General features: G+C 41.8%; 1 protein-coding gene across 2 annotated transcripts; it reads left to right on the top strand.

Annotated features, from left to right (window-relative positions):
• Window positions 1–5,710: 5,710 nt before the first annotated feature.
• Window positions 5,711–23,034, top strand: LOC118400542 (ubiquitin-associated protein 1-like). 2 transcript variants are annotated; one of them, XM_035797497.2, is made up of 7 exons: window positions 5,711–5,886; window positions 11,692–11,729; window positions 11,854–11,978; window positions 12,454–13,236; window positions 13,407–13,553; window positions 14,479–14,580; window positions 20,174–23,034. In XM_035797497.2, the coding sequence occupies exons 2-7, from the start codon at window positions 11,699–11,701 to the stop codon at window positions 20,312–20,314; spliced, it is 1,329 nt and encodes a 442-aa protein (XP_035653390.1). In that variant the 5' UTR covers window positions 5,711–5,886; window positions 11,692–11,698; the 3' UTR covers window positions 20,315–23,034. The 2 variants fall into 2 exon arrangements, with proteins under 2 accessions (XP_035653390.1, XP_035653391.1); XM_035797498.2 differs by having other exon boundaries at window positions 11,602–11,729.
• The last annotated feature ends 392 nt before the right edge of the window (window positions 23,035–23,426 follow it).

The following is a 23,426-nucleotide window of genomic DNA, read 5'->3' as shown; positions in this document are numbered from 1 at the left end:
AAGAAGGCGCAGCAGCGCCTCTTCAACCTCAGGAGGCTGAAGAAATTCGGCTTGTCACCAAAAGCATTCACAAACTTCTACAGATGCACAATCGAGAGCATCCTGGCAGGCTGTATCACCGCCTGGTACGGCAACTGCTCCGCCCACAACCGTAAGTAAGGCTCTCCAGAGGGTAGTGAGGTCTGCACAACGCATCACCGGGGGCAAACTACCTGCCCTCCAGGACACCTACACCACCCGATGTTACAGGAAGGTCATAAAGATCATCAAGGACAACAACCATCCGAGCCACTGCCTGTTCACCCCGCTATCATCCAGAAGGCGAGGTCAGTACAGGTGCATCAAAGCTGGGACCGAGAGACTGAAAAACAGCTTCTATCTCAAGGCCATCAGACTGTTAAACAGCCACCACTAACATTGAGTGGCTGCTGCCAACACATTGACTCAACTCCAGCCACTTTAATAATGGGAATTGATGGGAAATTATGTAAAATATATCACTAGCCACTTTAAACAATGCTACCTAATATAATGTTTACATACCCTACATTATTAATCTCATATGTATGTATGTATGTATGTATGTATGTATGTATGTATGTATGTATGTATGTATGTATGTATGTATGTATGTACGTATATACTGTACTCTATATCATCTACTGCATCTTTATGTAATACATGTATCACTAGCCACTTTAACTATGCCACTTTGTTTACATACTCATCTCATATGTATATACTGTACTCGATACCATCTGCTGTATCTTGCCTATGCCGCTCTGTACCATCACTCATTCATATATCTTTATGTACATATTCTTTATCCCATTACACTTGTGTGTATAAGACAGTAGTTTTGGAATTGTTAGTTAGATTACTTGTTGGTTATTACTGCATTGTCGGAACTAGAAGCACAAGCATTTCGCTACACTCGCATTAACATCTGCTAACCATGTGTATGTGACAAATACAATTGGATTTGATTTGATTTGATTTGAAAACATGTTTTTAGAAATGTTTGCAAATTTATGGAAAAATTAAATACAGAAATATTGAATTTACATAAGTATTCACGTCCCTGAGTCAATACTTTGTAGAAGCACCTTTAGGCAGCAATTACATCTGTCAGTCTTTCTGAGTCTGTAAGAGCTTTCCACATTTGGATTGTGCAACATTTCCTTTGTTATTTTCAATATTCTTCAAGCTCTGTCAAATTGGTTGTTGATCATTGCTAGACAAGCATTTTCAGGTCTTCCCATAGATTTTCAAGTAGATTTAAGTCAAATCTTGGCCACTCAGGAACATTCACTTTCTTTTTGGTAGGCAACTCCAGTGAAGATTTGGCCTTTTGTTTTAGGTTATTGTCCTGCTGAAAAGTTTTTATCTCCCAGTGTCTGGTGGAAAGCAGACTGAACCAGGTTTTCCTCCAGGATTTTGCCTGTGCTTAGCTCCCTTCTGTTTATTTTTTATCCTGAACAATTCCTCAGGCCTTAACGATTACAAGCATACCCATAACATGATGCAGCCACCGCTATGCTTGAAAATATGGAGAGTGGTACTCAGTAATGTGTTGGATTGGATTTGCCCCAAACATAACACTTTGTATTCAGGACAAAAAGTTAATTGCTTTGCGACAATTTTTGCAATATTACTTCAGTGCCTTGTTTCAATCAGGATGCATGTTTTGAAATATTCGTATTATGTACAAGCTTCCTTCTTTTCACTCTGTCAATTAGGTTGGTATTGTGGAGTAACTACAATGTTGTTCATCCATCCTCAGTTTTCCCCTATCACAGCCATTAAAGTGTGTATCAGTTTTAGTCACCATTGGTCTTATGATGAAATCGTCGCCGTCAACTGAGTTAGGAAGGACACATGTATCTTTGTAGTGACTGGGTGTATTGATACACCATCCAAAGTGTAATTAATAACTTCACTATGCGCAAAGGGATATTCAATGTCTGCTTTATTGTTCTTTTTTTACCCATCTAGCAATAGGTGCCCTTCTTTACGAGGCATTGGAAAACCTTACTGGTGTTTGTGGTTGAGTTTGTGTTTGAAATTCACAGCTCGACTGAGGGACCTTACAGATAATAGTGTTTTTTTACAAATCAAATCAAATGTTATTTGTCACATGCGCCAAATACAACAGGTGTAGTAGACCTTACAGTGAAATGCTTACTTACAAGCCATTAACCAACAATGCAAGAAAAATACATCTTGAATAAAAAAATAAAGATTTATTTAAAGAGCAGTAGTAAAATAACAGTACAGGGGGTACCGGTACATAGTCAGTGTGTGGTGGCACAGGTTAGTTGAGGTGATTGAGGTAATATGTACATATAAGTAGAGTTAAAGTGACTATGCATAGATAATAAACAGAGAGTATTGGCGCTCCGGTACCGCTTGCCGTGCGGTAGCAGAGAGAACAGTCTTTGATGATTTTTAGGGCCTTCCTCTGACACCGCCTGGTATACAGGTCCTGGATGGCAGGAAGCTTGGCCCCGGTGATGTACTGGGTCGGACGCACTACCCTCTGTAGTGCCTTACAGTCGGAGGCCAAGCAGTTGCCATACCAGGCAGTGATGGTAGTGATGCAACCACAGACACATCGATGAGAATGGGGGCATCATTTAAAAATCATGTTAAACACCATAAATGCACACGGAGTGAGTCCATGCAACTTATTATGCAACTTATTATGTGACTTGTTAATCACCTTTTTACTCCTGATCATATTTAGGCTCACCATAACAAAGGGTTTGAATACTTATTGACTCAAGACATTTCAGCTTTTCATGTTTAATTAATGAATTAAAAAACATATATCAACTTTGATACAATGGGGTGTGTAGGCCAAAAAAAACAACATTTAATCTATTTCAAATTCAAGCTGTAACACAACAAAATGTGAAAAAAGTAGAGGTGTGAACACTTTCTGAAGTACATTCGTAAAGTATTCAGACCCCTTCACTATTTCCACATTTTGTTATTTTACAGCCTTATTCTAATTTTTTTTAAAAAATCCTCATCAATCTACAAACAATACCACATAATAACAAAATGAAAACATTTAAAAAAAAGTTTTACATAAGTATTTAGATCCTTCGCTATGAGACTCTAAATTGAGCTCAGGTGCATCCTTTTTTCCATTGATCATCCTTGAAATGTTTCTACAACATCATTGGGGTCCACCTGTCGTAAATTCAATTGATTGGACATGATTTGGAAAGGCACAGACCTGCTTATATAAGGTCCCACAGTTGACAGTAAATGTCAAAGAAAAAACCAAACCATGATGTCGAAGGGATTGTCTGTAGAGCTCCGAGACAGGATTGTGTCGAGGCACAGATCTGGGAAAGGGTGCCAAAAAATATCTGCAGCATTGAAGGTCCCCAAGAACACAATTGCCTCCATCATTCTTAAATGGAAGAAGTTTGGAACCACCTAGACTCTTCCTAGAGCTGGCTACCCCACCAATCTGAGCAATTGGGGGAGAAGGGCCTTGGTCAGGGAGGTGACCAAGAACCCGATGGTCACTCTGACAGAGCACCAGATATTCCACTGTAGAGAGGAGAACCTTCCAGAAGGACAACCATCTCGGCAGCACTCCACCAATCAGACCTTTATGGTAGAATGGCCAGATGGAAGCCACTCCTCAGTAAAAGTCACATGACATCCCGCTTGGAGTTTGCCAAAAGGCACCTCATGACTCTCAGACCATGAGGAACAAGATTCTCTGGTCTGATGAAACCAGGATTGGTTCAGCGTCACGTCTGAAACCTGGCATGACTACTACAGTGAATCATGGTGGTGGCAGCATCATGCAGTGGGGATGTTTTTCAGCAGCAGGGAGACTAGTCACGATCGAGGGAAAGATGAACGGAGCAAAGTACAGAGAGATCCTTGATGAAAACCTGCTCCAGCCAAGACAACGTTGGAGTGTATTTGGATCAAGTCTCTGAATGTCTTTGAGTGGCCCAGCCAGAGTCCGGACTTGAACCCGATCAAACATATCTGGAGAGACCTGAAAATAGCTGTGCAGCAAAGCTCTCCATCCAACCTGAAAGAGCTTGAGAGGATCTGCAGAGAAGAATGGGAGAAACTCCCCAAATACAGGTGTGAGAAGCATGTAGCGTCATACCCAAGAAGACTCGAGGCTGTAATCACTGCCAAACGTGCTTCAACAAAGTACTGATTAAAGGGCCTGAATACCTATGTGAATGTGAAATTTGCATTTTACATTTTTTATAATTTTGCAAACATTTCTCAAAAACTGTTTTTGCTTTGTCTTTATATGGTATTGTGTGTAGATTGGTGAGGGGAAAAAAAGCATGTAATACATTTTAGAATAAGGCTGTAACGTAACAATATGGAAAAAGTCAAGGGTTCTGAATACTTCACGAGTGCACTGTATATGGCTCTAAAGCATGCTACACAAATTAATGGGAAGGATAGACAATCCAAAATGATGATAATCTAGATCTCTCAATCATTAGGTATTGAGGCATTTTCCTAAACTGGATCTTTGCATCATAAAGGCTACTGTGGTACAGTACACTTGCATTTGACTGTTGATGATGATGACATCACTATTGATTTGATAATGTCAGTTCTGATGTTATCCTTGATCAATGCATTGGATTGGATGCAATGATTGGAAGGAATATAAGTGTGTGGCTGATCTTAGTTTCATTCAAGGCACAATCTGGGATATTACCTGCTGTTCAATTGTCATTTCAATTAGCATATCATATTGTAGGGAACATAGACTAACACCCAGCCATCTCGTCAAGAGACTCAGGATTGAGTTGGGCTACCCCCCGAATTCGTTATATTGGTGTGGGGACATGTTTTTAGAATGAAGGGTGTTGATTAGTGACCTTGGTACAACACCTTACCTGGACCTATTTATGTAATGCATAAGGTGTGGGACTAACAGTCACATGGACCTGGGTTTGGATTTGAGAGTGGTTACATTTCCCCAGCACCATCCCTTAACTTTATACCAAACCAAACCTTAGGATTGTGGCTTTAAAGAGATTTGTAGCCGTGAGCAGATGAAGCTTTAGTGCTATTTTGTTCTGAAAGGTCTTCATGCATAATGCTGATGTATCTCATGGTGATAAGCTTTTGGGCAATATCATACCAACATTGGACACCAAGCTCGTCACTATTTTATGAAAATTATCAATAAACTCAACGACATTGGCATGGTTATGGTTCTCAAGGGAACACTAACCATGTTTCCATGTAAAAACTTGATTGACTAGCCATCATGATCTCCTGATCCCTATTCAGTTCAGACAATATTCGAGGGGATTAAATAATGAATGAATCCAGAGTAGGGTGACAAAAATCTTATAAAGAAAATGTCTGGGAACATCTCTTCAGTGTTGCCAAAGGATGATAGACAAAAAAATACAATACATTGCACTGGCATGTGCCATTGTTTTATGTAATTGTTTTATGTTTTTTAAATTACATTTTGTGTTTTCTGAGAGAAATTACATTTAGTTGTCCAATTTCTGTTATGGTTGTGTCCAAAAGTGTATAATTTTCCATTTTTTATGAATAAAAATATTACAAAAACGTACACAACAAACTATTATGTGCAATTCAATGTGATGAGAGAATGCTGTGAATAAAATTACATTGCACCCTGTATGTTTATTTATCTACACTTGTGTCGTCATCAAGTGAAAACGTGACTTCAAACAGGAACCATAGGAAGGAAGGCGAATCAAGATGGCGTTCCACTATGAAGCATGAAAGAGATTTCGATTCCAATAACATTCATTTTAACATAACGTTTGAAGAAGGTGTCTTTGATTTGAGGTGTACGTACGTTTTTGGAGAAGCAAGACGGAGCAGATAATACGGGTAAGGGGGTTAATGGAAGATGTTATCTCTATTTCTTTCAGGGGCGGTGGCGGAGAGGGAGTGAACTAGCCAGCAGGCCACCAAACTAACATTAGCTAGCTAACGTTATCTAAAATGTCCACATCGGATATTCTTTATTTCTGATTGTCTTCCTAGCTAGCTAGCTATGTTCCAGACTTTGAGTTAACTTGTGAGTTATTTTGTGTCAGCTATCAAGCTAACGTTAGCTGGTCATGAAAAAGTTAGTTAGCTCATTTGTAGCTAACGTATTAACGTTAAGCTGACTAAATTACCGTCCTATGCTATGTTAGTCTGCTATCTTTCTCCTCCTGAATTATCTTAATCTAACAGTTACTCGCCAATTGTTTTCCAAGGATAAATCACTCAAAATACCAGCTAACTATGTAGATGGTCACAAGCTGAGACAACCCAGCTAGCAGTCTACAGTCAGTAAAGTATGACTCGTTCAATGTTTCCAAGATGAGATTACAGTTGGCTAGCTATAGCTGCTTGAAAATGTCACGTGTTTTTGTTGATTATGGTTTGAGTAAAGTGCACTAAAATATGTTGCTACGGACGGGTGGCCATTGCATCGACTGTCACTGCATCGACATTCTGACTGATCGAGCTATATTTTGCTCCATGGTACGCTAATAAGTCCACCCATTACTTTTTAAATGTATTTTTTATTTAACCTTTATTTACATTTACAAGTGCGACCTGGTCAAGATAAAGTAAAGCATTGCGACACAAACAACATCAGAGTTACACATGAAATTAACAAGTTTACAGTCAATATCACAATCGGGGGGAAAAAGTCTATATACAAGTGTGTGCAAATGGCGTGAGGAGGTAAGGCAATGAATAGGCCATAGTAGCGAAGTAATTACAATTTAGCAAATGAACACTGGAGTGATAGATGAGCATGTATAAATACTGGTGTGCAAAAGAGCAGAAAAGTAAATAAAAACAATATGGGGAGGAGGCAGGTAGATTGGATGGACTATTTACAGATGGGCTATGTACAGCTGCAGCGATCGGTGAGCTGCTCAGATAGCTGATGTTTAGAGTTAGTGAGGGAAATATAAGTCTCCAGCTTCAGCGATTTTTGCAATTCGTTACCGTCATTGGCAGCAGAGAACTGGAAGGAAAGGTGGCCAAATTAGGTTTTTGCTTTGGGGATGACCAGTGAGATATACATGCTGGAGCTCATGTTACGGGTGGGTGTTATCTGACCAGTGAGCTAAGGCGGCGCTTTACTTAGCATAGACTTATCAATGACCTGGAGCCAGTGGGTCTGGCGACGAATATGTAGCGAGGGCCAGCCGACGAGAGCATATACAGGTCGCAGTGGTGGGTGGTATATGGGGCTTTGGTGACGAAATTGATGGCCCTGTGATAGACTGCATCCAGTTTGGAAGCTATTTTGTAAATGACATAGCTGAAGTCGAGGATCGGTAGGATAGTCAGTTTTACGAGGGTATGTTTGGTGGCGTGAGTGAAGGAGGCTTTGTTGCAAAATAGAAAGCTGATTTGATTTTGGATTGGAGATGTTTAATATGAGTCTGGAAGGAGAGTTTAGTCTAGCCAAACACCTAGGTATTTGTAGTTGTCCACATATTCAGTCAGAACCGTCCAGAGTAGTGATGCTGGTCGGGCGGGCAGATGCAGGCAGCAAATGGTTGAAGAGCATGCATTTGGTTTTACTAGCGTTTAAGAGCAGTTGGAGGCCACAGAAGGAGAGTTGTGTGTCATTGAAGCTCGTTTAGAGGTTTGTTAACTCTAGTGTCCAGGGAAGGGCCAGAAGTATACAGAAGGGTGTCGTCTGCGTAGAGGTGGATCAGGGAATCACCCGCAGCAAGAGCGACATCTTTGATATATATACAGAGAAACGAGTCGGCCCAAAAATGGAACCCTGTGGTACCTCCCTATAGAGACTGCCAGAGGTCTGGACAACAGGCCCTCCGATTTGACACACTGAACTCTGAGAAGTAGTTGGTGAACCAGGCGAGGCTGTCATTAGAGAAAACAAGGCTGTTGAGTCTGCTGATAAGAATACGGTGATTAACAGAGTTGAAAGCCTTGGCCAGGTCGATGAAGACAGCTGCACAGTACTGTCTTTTATCGATGGCGATTATGATATCGTTTAGTACCTTGAGCGTGTCTGAGGTGCACCAGCTCGAAAACCGGATTGCATAGCAGAGAAGGTGCGGTGGGATTCGAAATGGGCAGTGATCTGTTCATTAACTTGGCTTTCGAAGACTTTAGAAAGTTAGGGCAGGATGGATATAGGTTTATAACCGTTTGGGTCTAGAGTGTCACCCCCATCGAAGAGGGGGATGACCGCGGCAGCTTTCCAATCTTTAGGGATCTCAGACTACTTGCCTAAAAAGTGTTGTGATCCCGAAGTATGATCTGCTTCTGGGGGGGCCGTCTTACATATAAGTAAACAGTGTTTTAAAAATGTGTGCAGTCTGGTTTTCTTAATATAAGGAATTTGTGTACCTTTTACATAGTACTTTTCCCACCATTGTATGTTTTAAACCAGCTGCTTTTAGACTTACTCAAGTAGAATTTTACCGGGTGACTTAAACTTTTAATTGAGTCATTTTAGGGCACTGAGTGGTGCAGTGGTCTAAGGCACCACAGTGCTAGAGGCGTCACTACACACCCGGGTTCGATCCCGGGCTGTATTACCACTGGCCGGTACCGGGAGTCCCATAGAGCGGCGCACAATTGGGCAAGCATTGTCTGGGTTAGGGGAGGGTTTGGCTGGGGTATTCCGTCATTGTAAATTAGAATTTGTTCTTAATTGACTTGCCTAGTTTAAATAAGTAAAAATACATATATGGGGTACTAGTACAGAGTGGATTTTTCCTGGGGTATGAGGAAATTGGGCTAAATATTTACATTTACAGTGCCTTCAGAAAGTATTCACACACCTTGACTTTTTCCACATTTCTTTGTTACAAATTGGTATTAATGTATTGTTATTCTTTTTCATCAATCTACACACTTCTCTGTCAGTGGAAGAAATATTAATATTTGTATAACATCTATTGAAAAAAAAATTGTATTAGGTAAGTGTCCAAACCTGTGAGTGTTAGAATGACCTTTCGCAGTGATTACAGCTGTGGGTCTTTCTGGGTAAGTCGCAAAGAGCTTCCCGCATCTTGATTGTGCAACATTGGCCAATTTTATTTTGATTATTTTTTAAATTCTACAAGGTCTGACAAATTTGATGTTGATCATTGCTAGACAATCATTTTCAGATTTTCAAGCAGATTAATATGAGCTAACTTTTAAAAATAAATAAATTTAACCAAGAACAAATTCTTATTTACAATGATGGCCTACCAGGGAACAGTGGTTTAACTGCCTTGTTAACACCCGGGTTAACTGCTTTGTTCAGGGGCAGAACAACAGATTTCTTTACCTTGTCAGCTCAGGGATTCGAGCTGGCCCAACGCTCTAACCACTAGGCTACCTGCCACCCCAGGTAACTAGGCCACTCGAACATTCACTGTCTTGGAAAGCAACTCATGTAGATTTGGCCTTGTGTTTTAGGTTGTCCTGCTGAAAGGTGAATTCATATCAGTGTCTAGTGGAAAGCAGACTGATCCCGGTTTCCACTAGGATTTTGCCTGTGCTTAGCTTCATTCCGTTTTTTTATTTTTATCATGAACAATTCCCCAGTCCATAATGATTACATGCATACCCATAATATGATAGACTGTTCTCTCTGCTACCACAAGGCAAATGGTACTGGAGCGCTAAGTACTGGACCAAAAGGCTCCTGAACAGCTTCTACCCCCCAAGTCATAAGACTGCTAAATTATTAGCCAAATATGTTACATGACCAAATGTATGTGGACACGTGATTGTCGAACATCTCATTCCAAAATCATGGGCATTAACGTGGAGTTGGTCCTCCCCTTTGCTGCTATAACAGCCTAAGGCTTTCTACTAGATGTTGGAACATTGCTACGGGGACTTGCTTCCATTCAGCCACGAGTATTAGTGAGGTCGGTAACTGATGTTGGGAAATTAGGTCTGGCTCGCAGTCAGCGTTCCAATTCATCCCAAAGGTGTTTGATAGGGTTGAGGTCAGGGCTTTGTGCAGGCTAATCATGTTCTTCCACACCGATCTCGACAAACCATTTCTGTGTGGAACTCACTTTTTGCACAGGGGCATTGTCATTCTGAAACAGGAAAGGGCCTTCCCCAAACTGTTGACAATTCTGTGCTTCCAACTTTGTGGCTAGAATGTCATTGTATGCTGTAGCATTAAGATTTCCCTTCACTGGTACTAAGGGGTCTAGCCCGAACCATGAAAAACAGCACCAGACCATTATTCCTCATCCACCAAACTTTACAGTTGACACGGCATTGGGACTGGTAGCATTCTCCTGGCATCAGATCGGATGGTGAAGCGTGATTCATCACTCCCAAGAACGCGTTTTCTCTGCTCCAGAATATAATTGTGGCGAGCTTTACACCACTCCAGCCAATGCTTGGCATTGTTCATGGTACTCTTAGGCTTGTGTGTGGCTGCTCAGCCATAGACACCCAATTTTTGAAGCTCCCGATGAACTGTTCTTGTGCTGACATTGCTTCCAGAGGCAGGTTGGAACTCGGTAGTGAGTGTTGCAACGAGGACTGATGATTTTTGCATGCTACAGCACTTGGCTATCCCGTTCTGTGAGCTTGTGTGGCCTACCACTTCACGCTGAGGTGTTGTTGCTCCTGTTCTGTGAGCTTGTTTCCATTTCACAATAACAGCACTTAGTTGACAGGGGCAGCTTTAGCAGGGCAGAAATTTGTCAGACTTGTTGGAAAGGTGGCATCCTAAGACTGCACCACATTGAAAGTCACTGAGCTCTTCAGTAAGGCCATTCTACTGTCCATGTTTTTCTATGGAGATTGCATGGCTGTGTGCCACATTTTTATATACTCGTCAGCCACAGTTGAAATATCAGAATCCACTCATTTGAATAAGTGTCCACATAGTTTTGTGTGTATAGATAGTCCAGGTAGTTACATTCTACTGTCTGCATCGACTCCTTTTTGACTCTGCACACATAATGGACACATACACAATGCACACTAGTCACACACAATACAAACATGCTTTTCTTCAAAAACAAGGACATTTCTAAGTAACCACAAACTTTTGAACGGTACTGTATAATCTGTTTTTGCTTTGTCATTATGGGGTATTGTGTGTAGATTGAGGGGATTATAAAAATAAAACATTTTAGAATAAAGCTGAAATGTAACAATGTCTAAAAAATTCTAAATAAAGTCAAGGGGTCTGTACTTCCAAATGCTCTGCATAATGGTGAATCTGGTGTTGATGTTTTGTCTTGTGTTTTAACACTTCTGTTACCAATCAAATGCAAATATTAATAGCATCTTCTGATTGCAATTCTGTCTCATATTTTAACTAAATGCTGTCAATGTATTAGCGTACAAAATGTATAGCTAGCTGTCCAATAACGCTTTCTGATTGAATGGCTTGTTCTACACATTGTAAAAACCCAGAGGCATGTTGGAAAGAGATATTAGTTCCTTTCTTAACATAGCAATGTGAATGCAAAGAGGACCACAAAATAGTTGAAGTGAACTGGCAAAAGAGTTGAGTCCTCATTCAAAGGCAAGGGCAGTGTGAATACAAAGAGAACTGACTTCTTTTGCTCTTTGTTTTTACCCCAGAGTTCACTTTAAATAGGACTGTGTGAAAACACCCTCACTGCTTCCTCTAAGGCATCTCTCGTTCATTCAAGAGCCCTTTGTGTTTTACAGACTCTAAATGGCTGCGAGGAAGTCTGATAACCACAATGGTGAGTGTGTGTCTTTCGGCCTCTTCCTCTGTTCTCCATCTGCTCATTTTGTTTTAAAATATTCCTGCATTTGCATCATGGTGTCATTTTTCATTTAGGCCATTCATTCATCCTGTTTTTTCAGGACCCATCAGCTACCTTGATGACGTTCCATTTAAAATCAACGATAAGTTCCGCTGCCCTGCCAAAGTGGGTCTTCCTGTTGGCTTCTGCCTGCCCGACTGTCTCTCTGTGCTTGCAGACCTGCAGGTAAGCCTTCTGATTTATGTCACTGTTGCATCAAGCGTTTCAATGATGGGGTGCTTGGTCATTTTTATAGCTTCCCTGTAATAATCTGTATTAGGCGGCAGGGTAGCCTAGTGGTTAGAGCGTTGGACTAGTAACCGGAAGGTTGCGAAGTCAAACCCCTGAGCTGACAAGGTACAAATCTGTCGTTCTGCCCCTGAACAGGCAGTTAACCCACTGTTCCCAGGCCGTCATTGAAAATAAGAATTTGTTCTTAACTGACTTGCCTGGTTAAATAAAGGTAAAAAAAATATATATATATATAAATATATAAATAAATATTTTTTTTTAATTAGGGGGGCACCTCTGTAAATGTTGAAAATAAGATCTCATGACTCAACCAGATTCACCTGGGTTGATTAGTCTCCATTCCTTTAGTCCTTTGTCTGCTGCGCCGCTCTAACTAGTCATGCTGGTTGTCTGTCTTTGGGCACTGCAGTATGACTTCTCCCTGGAGAGGAGGAGTGTGCGCTGGGGGGCGGAGCTGGCCGAAGCCAGGGCGGCGGAGGCCCGAGCTGCAGAGTTGGCCAGGGTGGAGTTGGAGAGCAGGGAGCACTCACCCCCCGCACAAGACCCTGATGGGGGATTGGCCGGCGGGGGCAAGAGGCCTCGCCCCGCCGAGGAGCAGGATGCTCTCCCGCCCGCATTGAATCCGCTGATGGCTGCACTGCGCCACAACGCCATCCTCACCCCGCTGCCCGCGCCCGCCAGGCAGACCACTCCCAGCATCCCGGAGCCCCAGTACCTTAACCTGGCTGACTTTGAGCGCGAGGAGGACCCCTTCGACAAGCTGGAGCTGAAAACGCTGGACGATAGAGAGGAGCTGCGCAACATCCTCCAGAGCCAGCCACAGCCCCAGCAGCAGTCTGTATCCCCACCTGGGGAACCCCAGCCCGAGCTGGCATCGCGAGGCAGCACGCCTCCACCCCAACTCTCCGCCACCAGCCTTCCGGCAAAAACTGCCTTTTCCCTCAACGGGCTGGTGGCGCAACTGGACATGGACAGAGCTGGGAGTCTGGCCCAGGGACGGACAATGGACCCAGACCGGCCCTGCAACATCCGCTCGCTGACCTTCCCCAAGCTGTCGGACCAAGGGGACTTGTTATTTGACTCCTACTCTCCAGCCCCTGTACCACCTAGCCTATCCACCGGCAGCCCACCGGCACCCCAGCAGAAGACAGAGGAGCTACCCAGGCACACTCAAAATGGGGCACCAAAGCAGGTAAGCTTACACAAAGAAGGTGAAGTGGGCTTTGCTTCGTTTCAATGACTAAATGTATTGCTTAATTATTTCAAACTTCTGAAAATCTTAGAGGTTTTGTGGACCAGATGAAGATGCTTTTTTTTGGACTCTTATACAGATGTGATGCTATAAAAACTCTCTCTGCAAAGATAAATGCAGGTCCTCTCCCGCGCGGCGCGGCACTGCTCAACCTGTCTCCCAGTGGGCTGCAATGTGTGGAGACCATCGTGTCCATGGGGTACTCCTACGAGGGGGTCCTGCGGGCCATGCAGAGGCGAGGCAAGAATGTGGAGCAGGTACGCCCCTCCGCTCTCCCTCCCGATCACAGCACGCTAGGCCCATTTTCTTTACACAGATCTGTTACAAAGAAATGTTCTATTTGATTCTGTGCTGTCATTCACTCACTGCCCATTGCGCCCAGAGAATTTTCTGTGTCATGGTTGACTGTGAAGTCATCAGGTGTCTACGTTATGTGATTGTCTGTCTTCACAAAAAAGTCCACCAGGCAACAAGTTGAGGATGGTTTTTGTGAATAAATGAATTGCATTTACGCAGTGTTTTCTTTGGTCTCAAAACACACCATCCATCACCTTTGTTTGATGCCTCAACACTATGATGGCATTGCAGTGATTGATTACAGTAGTACTGTAGGAGACACTCGTTAGGGGCTAGTTAACTCCAGAGTGGTGCAGTGGTCTAAGGCACTGCATCTCAGTGCAAGACGCGAATCCAGGCTGTATCACATCTGGCTGTGATTGGGTGTCCCATAGGGCATCGCACAATTGGCCCATCGTCATCCAGGTTGGGCTGGGGCAGGCCATCATTGTAAATAAGAATTTGTTCTTAACTGACTTGCCTAGTTAAATAAAGGTTACAAAAACACATTTGAATAAACATTAGCTAACAATGGAATGACACAGTGGTAGTTGATATGTTTGACAGCTAGCTTCCAAAATGAAAGTGTCCTCAAGCATCACGCAAGTACAATATTTTATCATGTGAATTTAGCTATCCCTCTAATCAACAATGAATATTCATGTATTTCTATTAAATGCCAACATTAGCTATTTCATAGATTCACCTCCAAGAATTTGGTCATCATATTTGCAGTCATAATTATCTTGCTCTCAGCTTGTAAAACCACCTAGCAAATAGACAGTCTGGACTTGCACACGAAGCCATCACCAAAAGATCAACAATGTCTGTCATCCTGTGACCCAGGTGCTGGAGTACCTGTTTACTCATACGCGTCTTTGTGAGCGGGGATTTGAGCCCAGTGCTGTAGAGGAGGGCTTAGAGATGTACCAGTGCTCTGAAGAGAAGGTGAGTCCACCCACAGTCTCTACCGTCACACACTAATATGCACGTTTATACAGATGAACTCAGCATGCAGAACCAAAGATGGTTAAGATGACTAGCCAGCCAACTCCATTATCTCTGTTTCAATACACAAATGTTGAGTGGCCTAAGGTAAGGTTCACTTCCAGTTTTCCCTGAACTTAGATACACCAAGCATGTTCCGTTCTCCTCCCTCCACCTTTCTTCTCAAATGTGTGGTGGCCTAGGGAAATCCTTCACATCAGGATATTGACTATTTCTGAAAATTGCAAACTGTCCCAAATCCAGATATATTTCTGACCCTGAGGACAAAATAATAAAGAATTACAACTGCATTCTAAGATAGTTATTTTTTTTAAATTCCATTAACACTTGAGAGAAGAACACCAACACTGATTGTTTCAAAATATTTGTCACTATTTATTCTGAACAAAAATATAGACACAACATTTCAAGTGTTGGTTTGTTTTTTAATGAGCTGAAGTAAAATATCCCTGATTTTTTTCCATACACACAAAGCTAATTTCTCTCAAATGTTGTGTAGAAATGTATTTACATCCATGCCAGTGAACATTAATTACTTTGGCAAGATAATCCATCCACCTGACAGGTGTGGCATATCAAGAAGCTAATTAAACAGCATGATCATTACACAGGTGCATCTTGTACTGGGGGACAAAAGGCCACTCTAAAACTTGCAGTTTTGTCACATGTGCAATTGTCATGCTCACTGTATGAATGTCCACCAGAGCTGTTGCCAGAGAATTTAATGTTAGTTTCTCGACCATAGGAGAAATGTTGTTTTTAGAGAATTTAACAGTAAGTCCAACCGGCCTCACAATTGCAGACCACGTAACTACGCCAGCCCAGGACCTTTGCATCCGCAGTGGTGGGAAAAAGTACAGTGGTCAAAGTAAAGATGCCTTCATAGAAAATGACTCAAGTAAAAGTATTGTTTTAAATATGCTTAAGTATTAAAAGTGTAAATCATTTAAAATTCCTTATATTATGCAAACCAGACCGGCACTATATATATATATATAACACACACACATCGGGGAGAACAAGTATTTGATACACTGCCGATTTAGCAGATTTTCCTACTTACGAAGCATGTAGAGGTCTGATTTTTATCATAGGTACACTTCAACTGTGAGAGACGGAATCTAAAACAAAAATCCAGAAAATCACATTGTATGATTAAGTAATTAATTTATATTTTATTGCATGACATACGTATTTGATACATCAGAAAAGCAGAACTTAATATTTGGTACCGAAACCTTTATTTGCAATTAGAGAGAATACGTTTCCTGTCATTCTTGACCATGTTTGCACACACTGCAGCAGGGATTTTGGCCCGCTCCTCCATACAGACCTTCTCCAGATCCTTCAGGTTTCGGGGCTGTCGCTGGGCAGTACGGACTTTCAGCTCCCTCCAAAGATTTTCTATTGGGTTCAGGTCTGGAGACTGGCTAGGCCACTCCAGGACCTTGAGATGCTTCTTACGGAGCCACTCCTTAGTTGCCCTGCCTGTGTGTTTCAGGTCGTTGTCATGCTGGAAGACCCAGCCACGACCCATCTTCAATGCTTTTACTGAGGGAAGGAGGTTGTTGGCCAAGATCTTGCGATACATGGCCCCATCCATCCTCCCCTCAATACGGTGCAGTCGTCCTGTCCCCTTTGCAGAAAAGCATCCACAAAGAATTAGGTTTCCACCTCCCATGCTTCACGTTTGGGATGGTGTTCTTGGGGTTGTACTCATACCTCTTCCTCCAAACACGGCGAGTGGAGTTTAGACCAAAAAGCTTTTTATTTTTGTCTCATCAGACCACATGACCTTTTCCCATTCCTCCTCTGGATCATCCAGATGGTCATTGGCAAACTTCAGACAGGCCTGGACATGCGCTGGCTTGAGCAGGGGGACCTTGCGTGCGCTGCAGGATTTTGATCCATGATGGCGTAGTGTGTTACTAATGGTTTTCTTTGAGACTGTGGTCCCAGCTCTCTTCAGGTCATTGACCAGGTCCTGCCGTGTAGTTCTGGGCTGATCCCTCACCTTCCTCATGAGCATTGATGCCCCACAAGGTGAGATCTTGCATGGAGCCCCAGACCGAGGGTGATTGACCATCATCTTGAACTTATTCCATTTTCTAATAATTGCGCCAACAGTTGTTGCCTTCTCACCAAGCTGCTTGCCTATTGTCCTGTAGCCCATCCCAGCCTTGTGCTGGTCTACAATTTTATCCCTGATGTCCTTACACAGCTCTCTGGTCTTGGCCATTGTGGAGAGGTTGGAGTCTGTTTGATTGAGTGTGTGGACAGGTGTCTTTTATACAGGTAACGAGTTCAAACAGGTGCAGTTAATACAGGTTATGAGTGGAGAACAGGAGGGCTTCTTAAAGAAAAACAGGTCTGTGAGAGCTGGAATTCTTACTGGTTGGTAGGTGATCAAATACTTATGTCATGCAATAAAATGCAAATTAATTAATTAAAAATCATACAATGTGATTTTCTGGATTTTTGTTTTAGATTCTGTCTCTCGCAGTTGAAGTGTACCTATGATACAAATTACAGACCTCTACATGCTTTGTAAGTAGGAAACACTGCCAATTTTGCAGGTTATCAAATACTTGTTCTCCCCACTGTGTGTGTGTGTGTGTGTGTATTTTTTATTTATTTAACACCAATAGCCAGTGGCCCCCTCCAGCATTGACATATTTTACAAACAAAGCATGTGTTTAGTGACTGCCAGATCAGAGTTGGATTGGAATTGGACCCTTTTACATTCAAAATGTAATCATTTTGGGTGTCAGGGAAAACATATGGAGTAAAACGTACATTATTTTTAAAAAAGAAACTAAAAGTACATTAAGTTAGTTGTCAAAAATATAAATAGTAATGTACAGATACCCCAAAAAACAACTTAAGTAAATATACTTGAAAGTACTACTTAAGTACATTACACCACTGCACATCCAGCTTCTTCACGTGCGGGATCGATTGAGACCAGTCACTTGGACAGCTGATGAAACTGAGGAGTATTTCTGCCTGTAATAAAGCCCTTTTGTGGTGGAAAGACTCATTTTATTTGCTGGGCATAGCTCCCAGTGGGTGGGCCTATACCCACCCATGGCTGCCCTCTAGCCCAGTCATGTGAAATCCATAAATTCCTTAACTAACTCAGTAAAATCGTTGAAATTGTTACATGCTGCGTTTTATTTACACAAGTGTAAAGGAATTAATAAGAATATGTACATAAAAAAAATATGAATGTGCGATGGCCGAACGGCGTATACAATATGCAGTAGATGCTATAGAGTACAGTATATACATATGAGATGAGTAATGTATGTAAACATTATATAAAGTGGCATTGTTTAAAGTGGCTAGTGATACATTTATTACCTACATTTTTTCATTGTTAAAGTGGCTAGAGATGAGTCAGTATGTTGGCAGCAGCCATGCAATGTTAGTAATGGCTATTTCTGATGGCCTTGAGATAGTATTTGTATTTATTTCGTTACCCGCTTTGCACACCCATCTGATGACGAAGTGTAAACATGTTTTTAGAAATGTTAACAAATTTATTAAATCACAAATTTCAAATTTTCGTAAGTATTCACACACATGAGTCAATACATGGTAGAATCCCCTTTCTCTCTAAGAGCATTGCACACCTGGATTGTACAATATTTGCCCATTGCTAACTCGGCCACTCGGGAATGTTTACTGTCTTGGTAAGCAACTTGTGTAGATTTGGCCTTGAATTTTAGGTTATTGTCCTGCCGAAAGGTGAATTAATCTCCCTGTGCCTGGTGGAAAGCAGACTGAACCAGGTTTTCATCTAGGATTTTGCCTGTGCTTAGCTCCATTCTGTTTTATTTTTTTTTAATCTTAAACTCCCCAGTCCAAAGCATACCCATAACATGATGCAGCTACCACTATGCTTGAAAATATGGAGAGTGGAACTCAGTAATGTTATATTTGACATAGCATTTTGTATTCAGTACAAAATGTTTTTGCAGTATTACTTATTTGCAAACAGAATGCATGTTTTGGAATATTTTATTCTGTACAGGCTTCCTTTTCACTCTGTCATTTCAGTTAGAATTGTAGAGTAACTACAATGTTGTTGATCCATCCTCAATTTTCTCCTATCACAGGCATTAAACTCTAACTGTTTTAATGTCGCCATTGGCCTCATGGTGAAATCCCTGAGTTGTTTCCTTACTCTCCGGCAATTGAGTTAGGAAGGACGCCTGTATCTTCGTAGTGACTGGGTGTATTGCTACACCATCCAAAAGTGTAATTAATAACTTCAAGTAATCTAACGGGTACTGGAAAGTGCTGCTGACGTCTCCATGGCGAGGAGGAACAATCTTGTCTGCTGAGATATTACATTTTTGTTTTTCATACATGCAAAGTAAAAACAAAAATACTACAAGACAATTGCACAAAGCATAAATATAACAGTAGAGGCAAATAAAATAGTACAGTACTAGTGTGTAAAAGCAGATAGGGACTGGGTAGTGCATGTAACTACGACCTGGTGTTGTTGAAGGCCCAGATGGCAGTGGGTAAGAAGGATTGAATTCATATTGATATTCATTAATTTGACACTCTCTGACAAACACACAGAGATTTCTAACAAACACACAAACCACTAGGTTGACATTCTTACCTTAGCCAAGTGCTCCATGGTGAAGACTACCATGTACCCAGTGCTGACAATCAGATCTTTGAGCCTGCCCATGATTTTATCAGTCTTATTTATTTGGGTCCATATTAAAGTAAATTGTCATGGAGACCATGTTGAAACCACTCAAAGTAATCCTTGATTAGCGGTTATTCAGAGCTCGAAGTAATGACAACTAACTACCTAATCAAACAAAACAACATCACTATTTATCTGAGAAGTCCGCTTCAACGATGATTGATGACTAGGTTGAAAGCGGAAAGACTGCGTGCGTTTCTTACTACTAGGCTGAATGGAGCCCAATCCCATATTGCACCCCTCACCTGCGCACTCATTCACACCGCCTCAAAGATTTAAAGCATTGGATTGGTGTAGCTGTGTTGGTAGGCAGTGAAGACAAGTGGCTAGGGCTAGCATGATGCGGCTCAAAATGACATGGCTAACGAATAACAGTAAGATGCCTCTCGCTTCCAACCAGTTTAGGATAGGGCATCGGTTGCATTGCTACCTATTTTATTTTTGAACTGCAGAAATTGCTGCAATACTGTTAATATATTTGTATCACTTAATGTCATTTTGGCCCGCTGATAGGCCTACCAACCGATCAAGCAACATTAGAAGGTGTGAAACTCATGAACGTTAGCTCCTGCGTAAGGCCACTCGAAGACAAAATGAAAAATAAATAACGACCTTATACTACTACGTTACTAACCAGATAGCTAATTATTGTCTAAACCAGCCTAATATCATTGATCTGTTCAGGTTCTCATAGATCGCCTTGCAAATGTTTAAAAAATAAAAATAAAAATCTAGTTACATTTTAAACAATACGTAACAAGAATTCCCAATTACAATGTATGTTTTTCATGATTTCTTCAGGCCTTAGAGTTCCTGTCGCTGATGACGCGGTTCGGCGAGATGGGCTTTGAAAGGGACACCATCAAGGAGGTGCTACTGGTGCACAACAACGACCAGGAAAAGGCTCTGGAGGACCTCATGTCCCGTGCCGCAGCCAGCTGAGCCCCCCCCTTCAACCATCCACCCACATGCTCCTTGCTGGCTTCCTCCCACCCCACCCACACACACACACACACACACGCACAACCCCCATGTTTCAACAGTGTTGCAGCACAGAGGGGTGAACTCCGACCCAACGCAGCTCATGACTTCCACTCATGATCCCACTCTGTTCCACTCTCACACAGTGACTCTAAGTGAGCAAATACGTACACTTCCATAGTCTATTCTTCTGTTCTTAGAGTGTGGGGGGGTAAATGGAAGAATATGAGGAGCACCTGCGAGTTGAGGTGGTTGGTTTGTGCTGACCACACCAGGGAAACTTGCCTGTTTTTTTTTCTTTTACATTTCCTAGCATGTCAGTTGACGTGTGTGCACCGTGATGGTTGGAAAGGAGGCATGAACAAAGGAGCATAGAGGAGGAGACCCAATGCTGCACAGCACTTTGGTGAGTGTGTCTGTGGATGGGGACAATGGGCCCCAAACTAGGAGGAACCACTAGCCAGGCTCTACTTTCTACAGATGCACAGTTAACACTCCCAGCTAACTAAGCTGCCATCTTCCGCTGCCCAACATAGGCCTACAAAATGGTAGAGTGGAGGGGACGCCAAGTGGCCCATGTGTGACTAACTGACCGACTGACGCCAGAACCTAAAAACACAACTGGCATCGTCACAGAACAGAGAACTGAGTTCAAGAAGTGCCCCCTCTGTTCCCGCGACTGGCGTTCACCGATCTTCCTCATCTTTTCTCTGCTGTCGTTTTGCTTGTTAATTTGTCAGTTTGTTCAAAAGGACACACATTGTTATTGTTTCCCGAGTCCTTGTATGGAGATTCTTTCTTTGCTTTCTGTTCTAGGAACTGCATTAACAAACCTTAAAAGTAATAATAACATAACTGCTACTACTGCCCGTTGGCTCGTCTGCACTGGAACGGACTGCAAGACCAGTGGAGAAGAGGTGGTCAAATTATTTTGCAGGAAATATGTCCAAACACATACTCACTGGCACAGAGAAGTGTGACAAACTGTGCAGACACACACACACCTCGCCAACATAGATATAGACTTATTTAAAATTACACTGACATTTAGTAATAAAGAGATGAAATATGATCTAAAATGAGAACCTTGTATGAGAAGCAAGAACTAGGATGCAAGCGGTGCTTTGAAATGGTCCCTTTTGGTTTTGATTCAGACTGGACAGACAGCTGGGCAAAAATAATTGTTTTTGCAAACTAAACTTTTGTGCAATATGTTTTATGATGTGTGACTGACTGGCATATTTTTGGGACCCAGTAAACCTTGGGTCTAAGCAGTGAGCAACTCCCAAAATGACAGATTGCCTTTGCTGGAGACACACTCACTGGAGGAGGAAATCTATAAAAAAAAAACATTTGATTTAATTGTCTGCTGTCATTTACTCCCCTCATTACTGAAGATCAGGCTCTGCTATCAACTATGATTGTGATCTTTGTAACACACATTCATGCTGATCTGAAAGTGTTTGCCTCTTTGCTTGGTGTCATGCATAGGAATCGGACTGGCAAATCTTCCAAGAACGGGTCAAAAGATCAAACAGCTTGTCAGTTAAATTATTAACCAAATTCATTAAGGTGATTTATTTGATTTTATAATTGTATTTCATATAGCTATGTTTTCACCTTGCATCAACCCTTTTTTATTGACCTGTGTGTATGAGTCTACAGGTGATTTTGAAGTGCCATGATGCTCTCCATTTCATGTGTGAATCTTGTGTGCAGAAAGCTGCTTTCCTCTCCCAACCAAGCAGCCAGTCGATTCAAGCTTCATGATTACTTTCCTAGTGTAATGACCAATGTCTTTAGAATACAACAGTCTTGACCTCTCTGGTAATCAAGAGGATCTTGTGACAAATTACAACAACATTTGATTTTAAGATTCAGAGTTGAGAAGTTGAATGCAGTACATGGGAATGTGACTGAAAATTGGCACTTACCTCTGAAGTTGTACCTAGTTCTACCAGAAGACATGCACAAATCATTTGTTGCAGATTTACATTATCACATAGGCCTACTATTGTAAGAAGGATCTGTTATTGAGAACATACGGTTTGTGGAGTTTGATCTTTGTATTGATAATATGTTGGCAATACGTGTGTGTGCGTCTATCTGAGAGTGGTAGAGGAGAGCAGACCAAAGAGGCTTTCTGGTATTATAAGACACTGGACCCTACGGTGTTCAGAGCGCTTTGTACACAAATGTGAACCGGTCTAGAACTTCCCCTAAATAGCTGTCTTAACGTCTAAGAGATTAAAACACCCCAGATTCCATTCTGAATTATTAGACTTGAGTATAGTGTCTAAATGCAAGACCACCTCCAGATCTTGCTCTGAACTAAGGTAAACATTTTTCCTCCTGATAACTGGGGGCACGGGGCACACAAGATGCCAAGCCACATGGAACATGGTGATGGTTGAGGGAAAATAAATTGCTGGCCTGCTTTCTGTATTGTGGACATTATTGGGTCTAATCTTAACTTGAGATCTTGGTTTTGTGTACAAGACTCGGAGTCAGTGAGAGACTTGAAGTGTGGGTCTGATATGACATCTGGATTTTGATGTCTTAATTATAAAAATAAGGAGTTGTGTTCCTGGTAGCCCCTGAAATGTGATTTAAAAAATGTCAGTTTACTCCTGAATCATTTGGCAATTCTTCAATGTGATTAAATGTACACATTTTTTCAATGGTGTGGCTGTTACTATTTATAAGGTGTATGGGTTGTTTTGTCCATGGTTATTGGAAAACTATGAATTTGTTAGTACTCAAGTAGATTAGAAATTATCACTATTTCATAGATTGGTGTTTCTTACTTAGTGTGTACAGCAGCACAATTGTGAAGAGACAATGCAAAGAGATGATTGTTCCCTGAGCATTATGGGTAATGGCAAAAAACTTTCAGTGGTGTGGTCAGCAGAAAGCAGAAATATGGCTCCATTATTGCTTTTGTCTGTCAAAGCAGATGAGCTGTTCTGTTCATATACCATTACTGTGACATCACAGAGCATATAATGGTTTTGTTCCCATGCCTGGTTCCATTTTGAACATGCCAGAGTGTAAAATTACTTTTTGTGTTCAC

Source organism: Oncorhynchus keta, chromosome 21 (genome assembly GCF_023373465.1).
Source record: "Oncorhynchus keta strain PuntledgeMale-10-30-2019 chromosome 21, Oket_V2, whole genome shotgun sequence".
In the NCBI taxonomy this organism is placed as follows: domain Eukaryota; kingdom Metazoa; phylum Chordata; class Actinopteri; order Salmoniformes; family Salmonidae; genus Oncorhynchus; species Oncorhynchus keta.
The sequence above is the reverse complement of the archived record's forward strand: the minus strand, read 5'-3'. Positions and strand labels throughout refer to the sequence as shown.

What these genes read in the sequence shown, in the direction of transcription:
- LOC118400542 (XM_035797497.2), top strand. Translation starts at nt 11,699, where the DNA reads ATGGCTGCGAGGAAGTCTGATAACCACAATG. An exon ending in GAAGTCTGATAACCACAATG is followed by an intron (nt 11,730 to 11,853) that starts GTGAGTGTGTGT and finishes CTGTTTTTTCAG; the next exon opens with GACCCATCAGCTACCTTGAT. An exon ending in AAAATGGGGCACCAAAGCAG is followed by an intron (nt 13,237 to 13,406) that starts GTAAGCTTACAC and finishes CTCTCTGCAAAG; the next exon opens with ATAAATGCAGGTCCTCTCCC.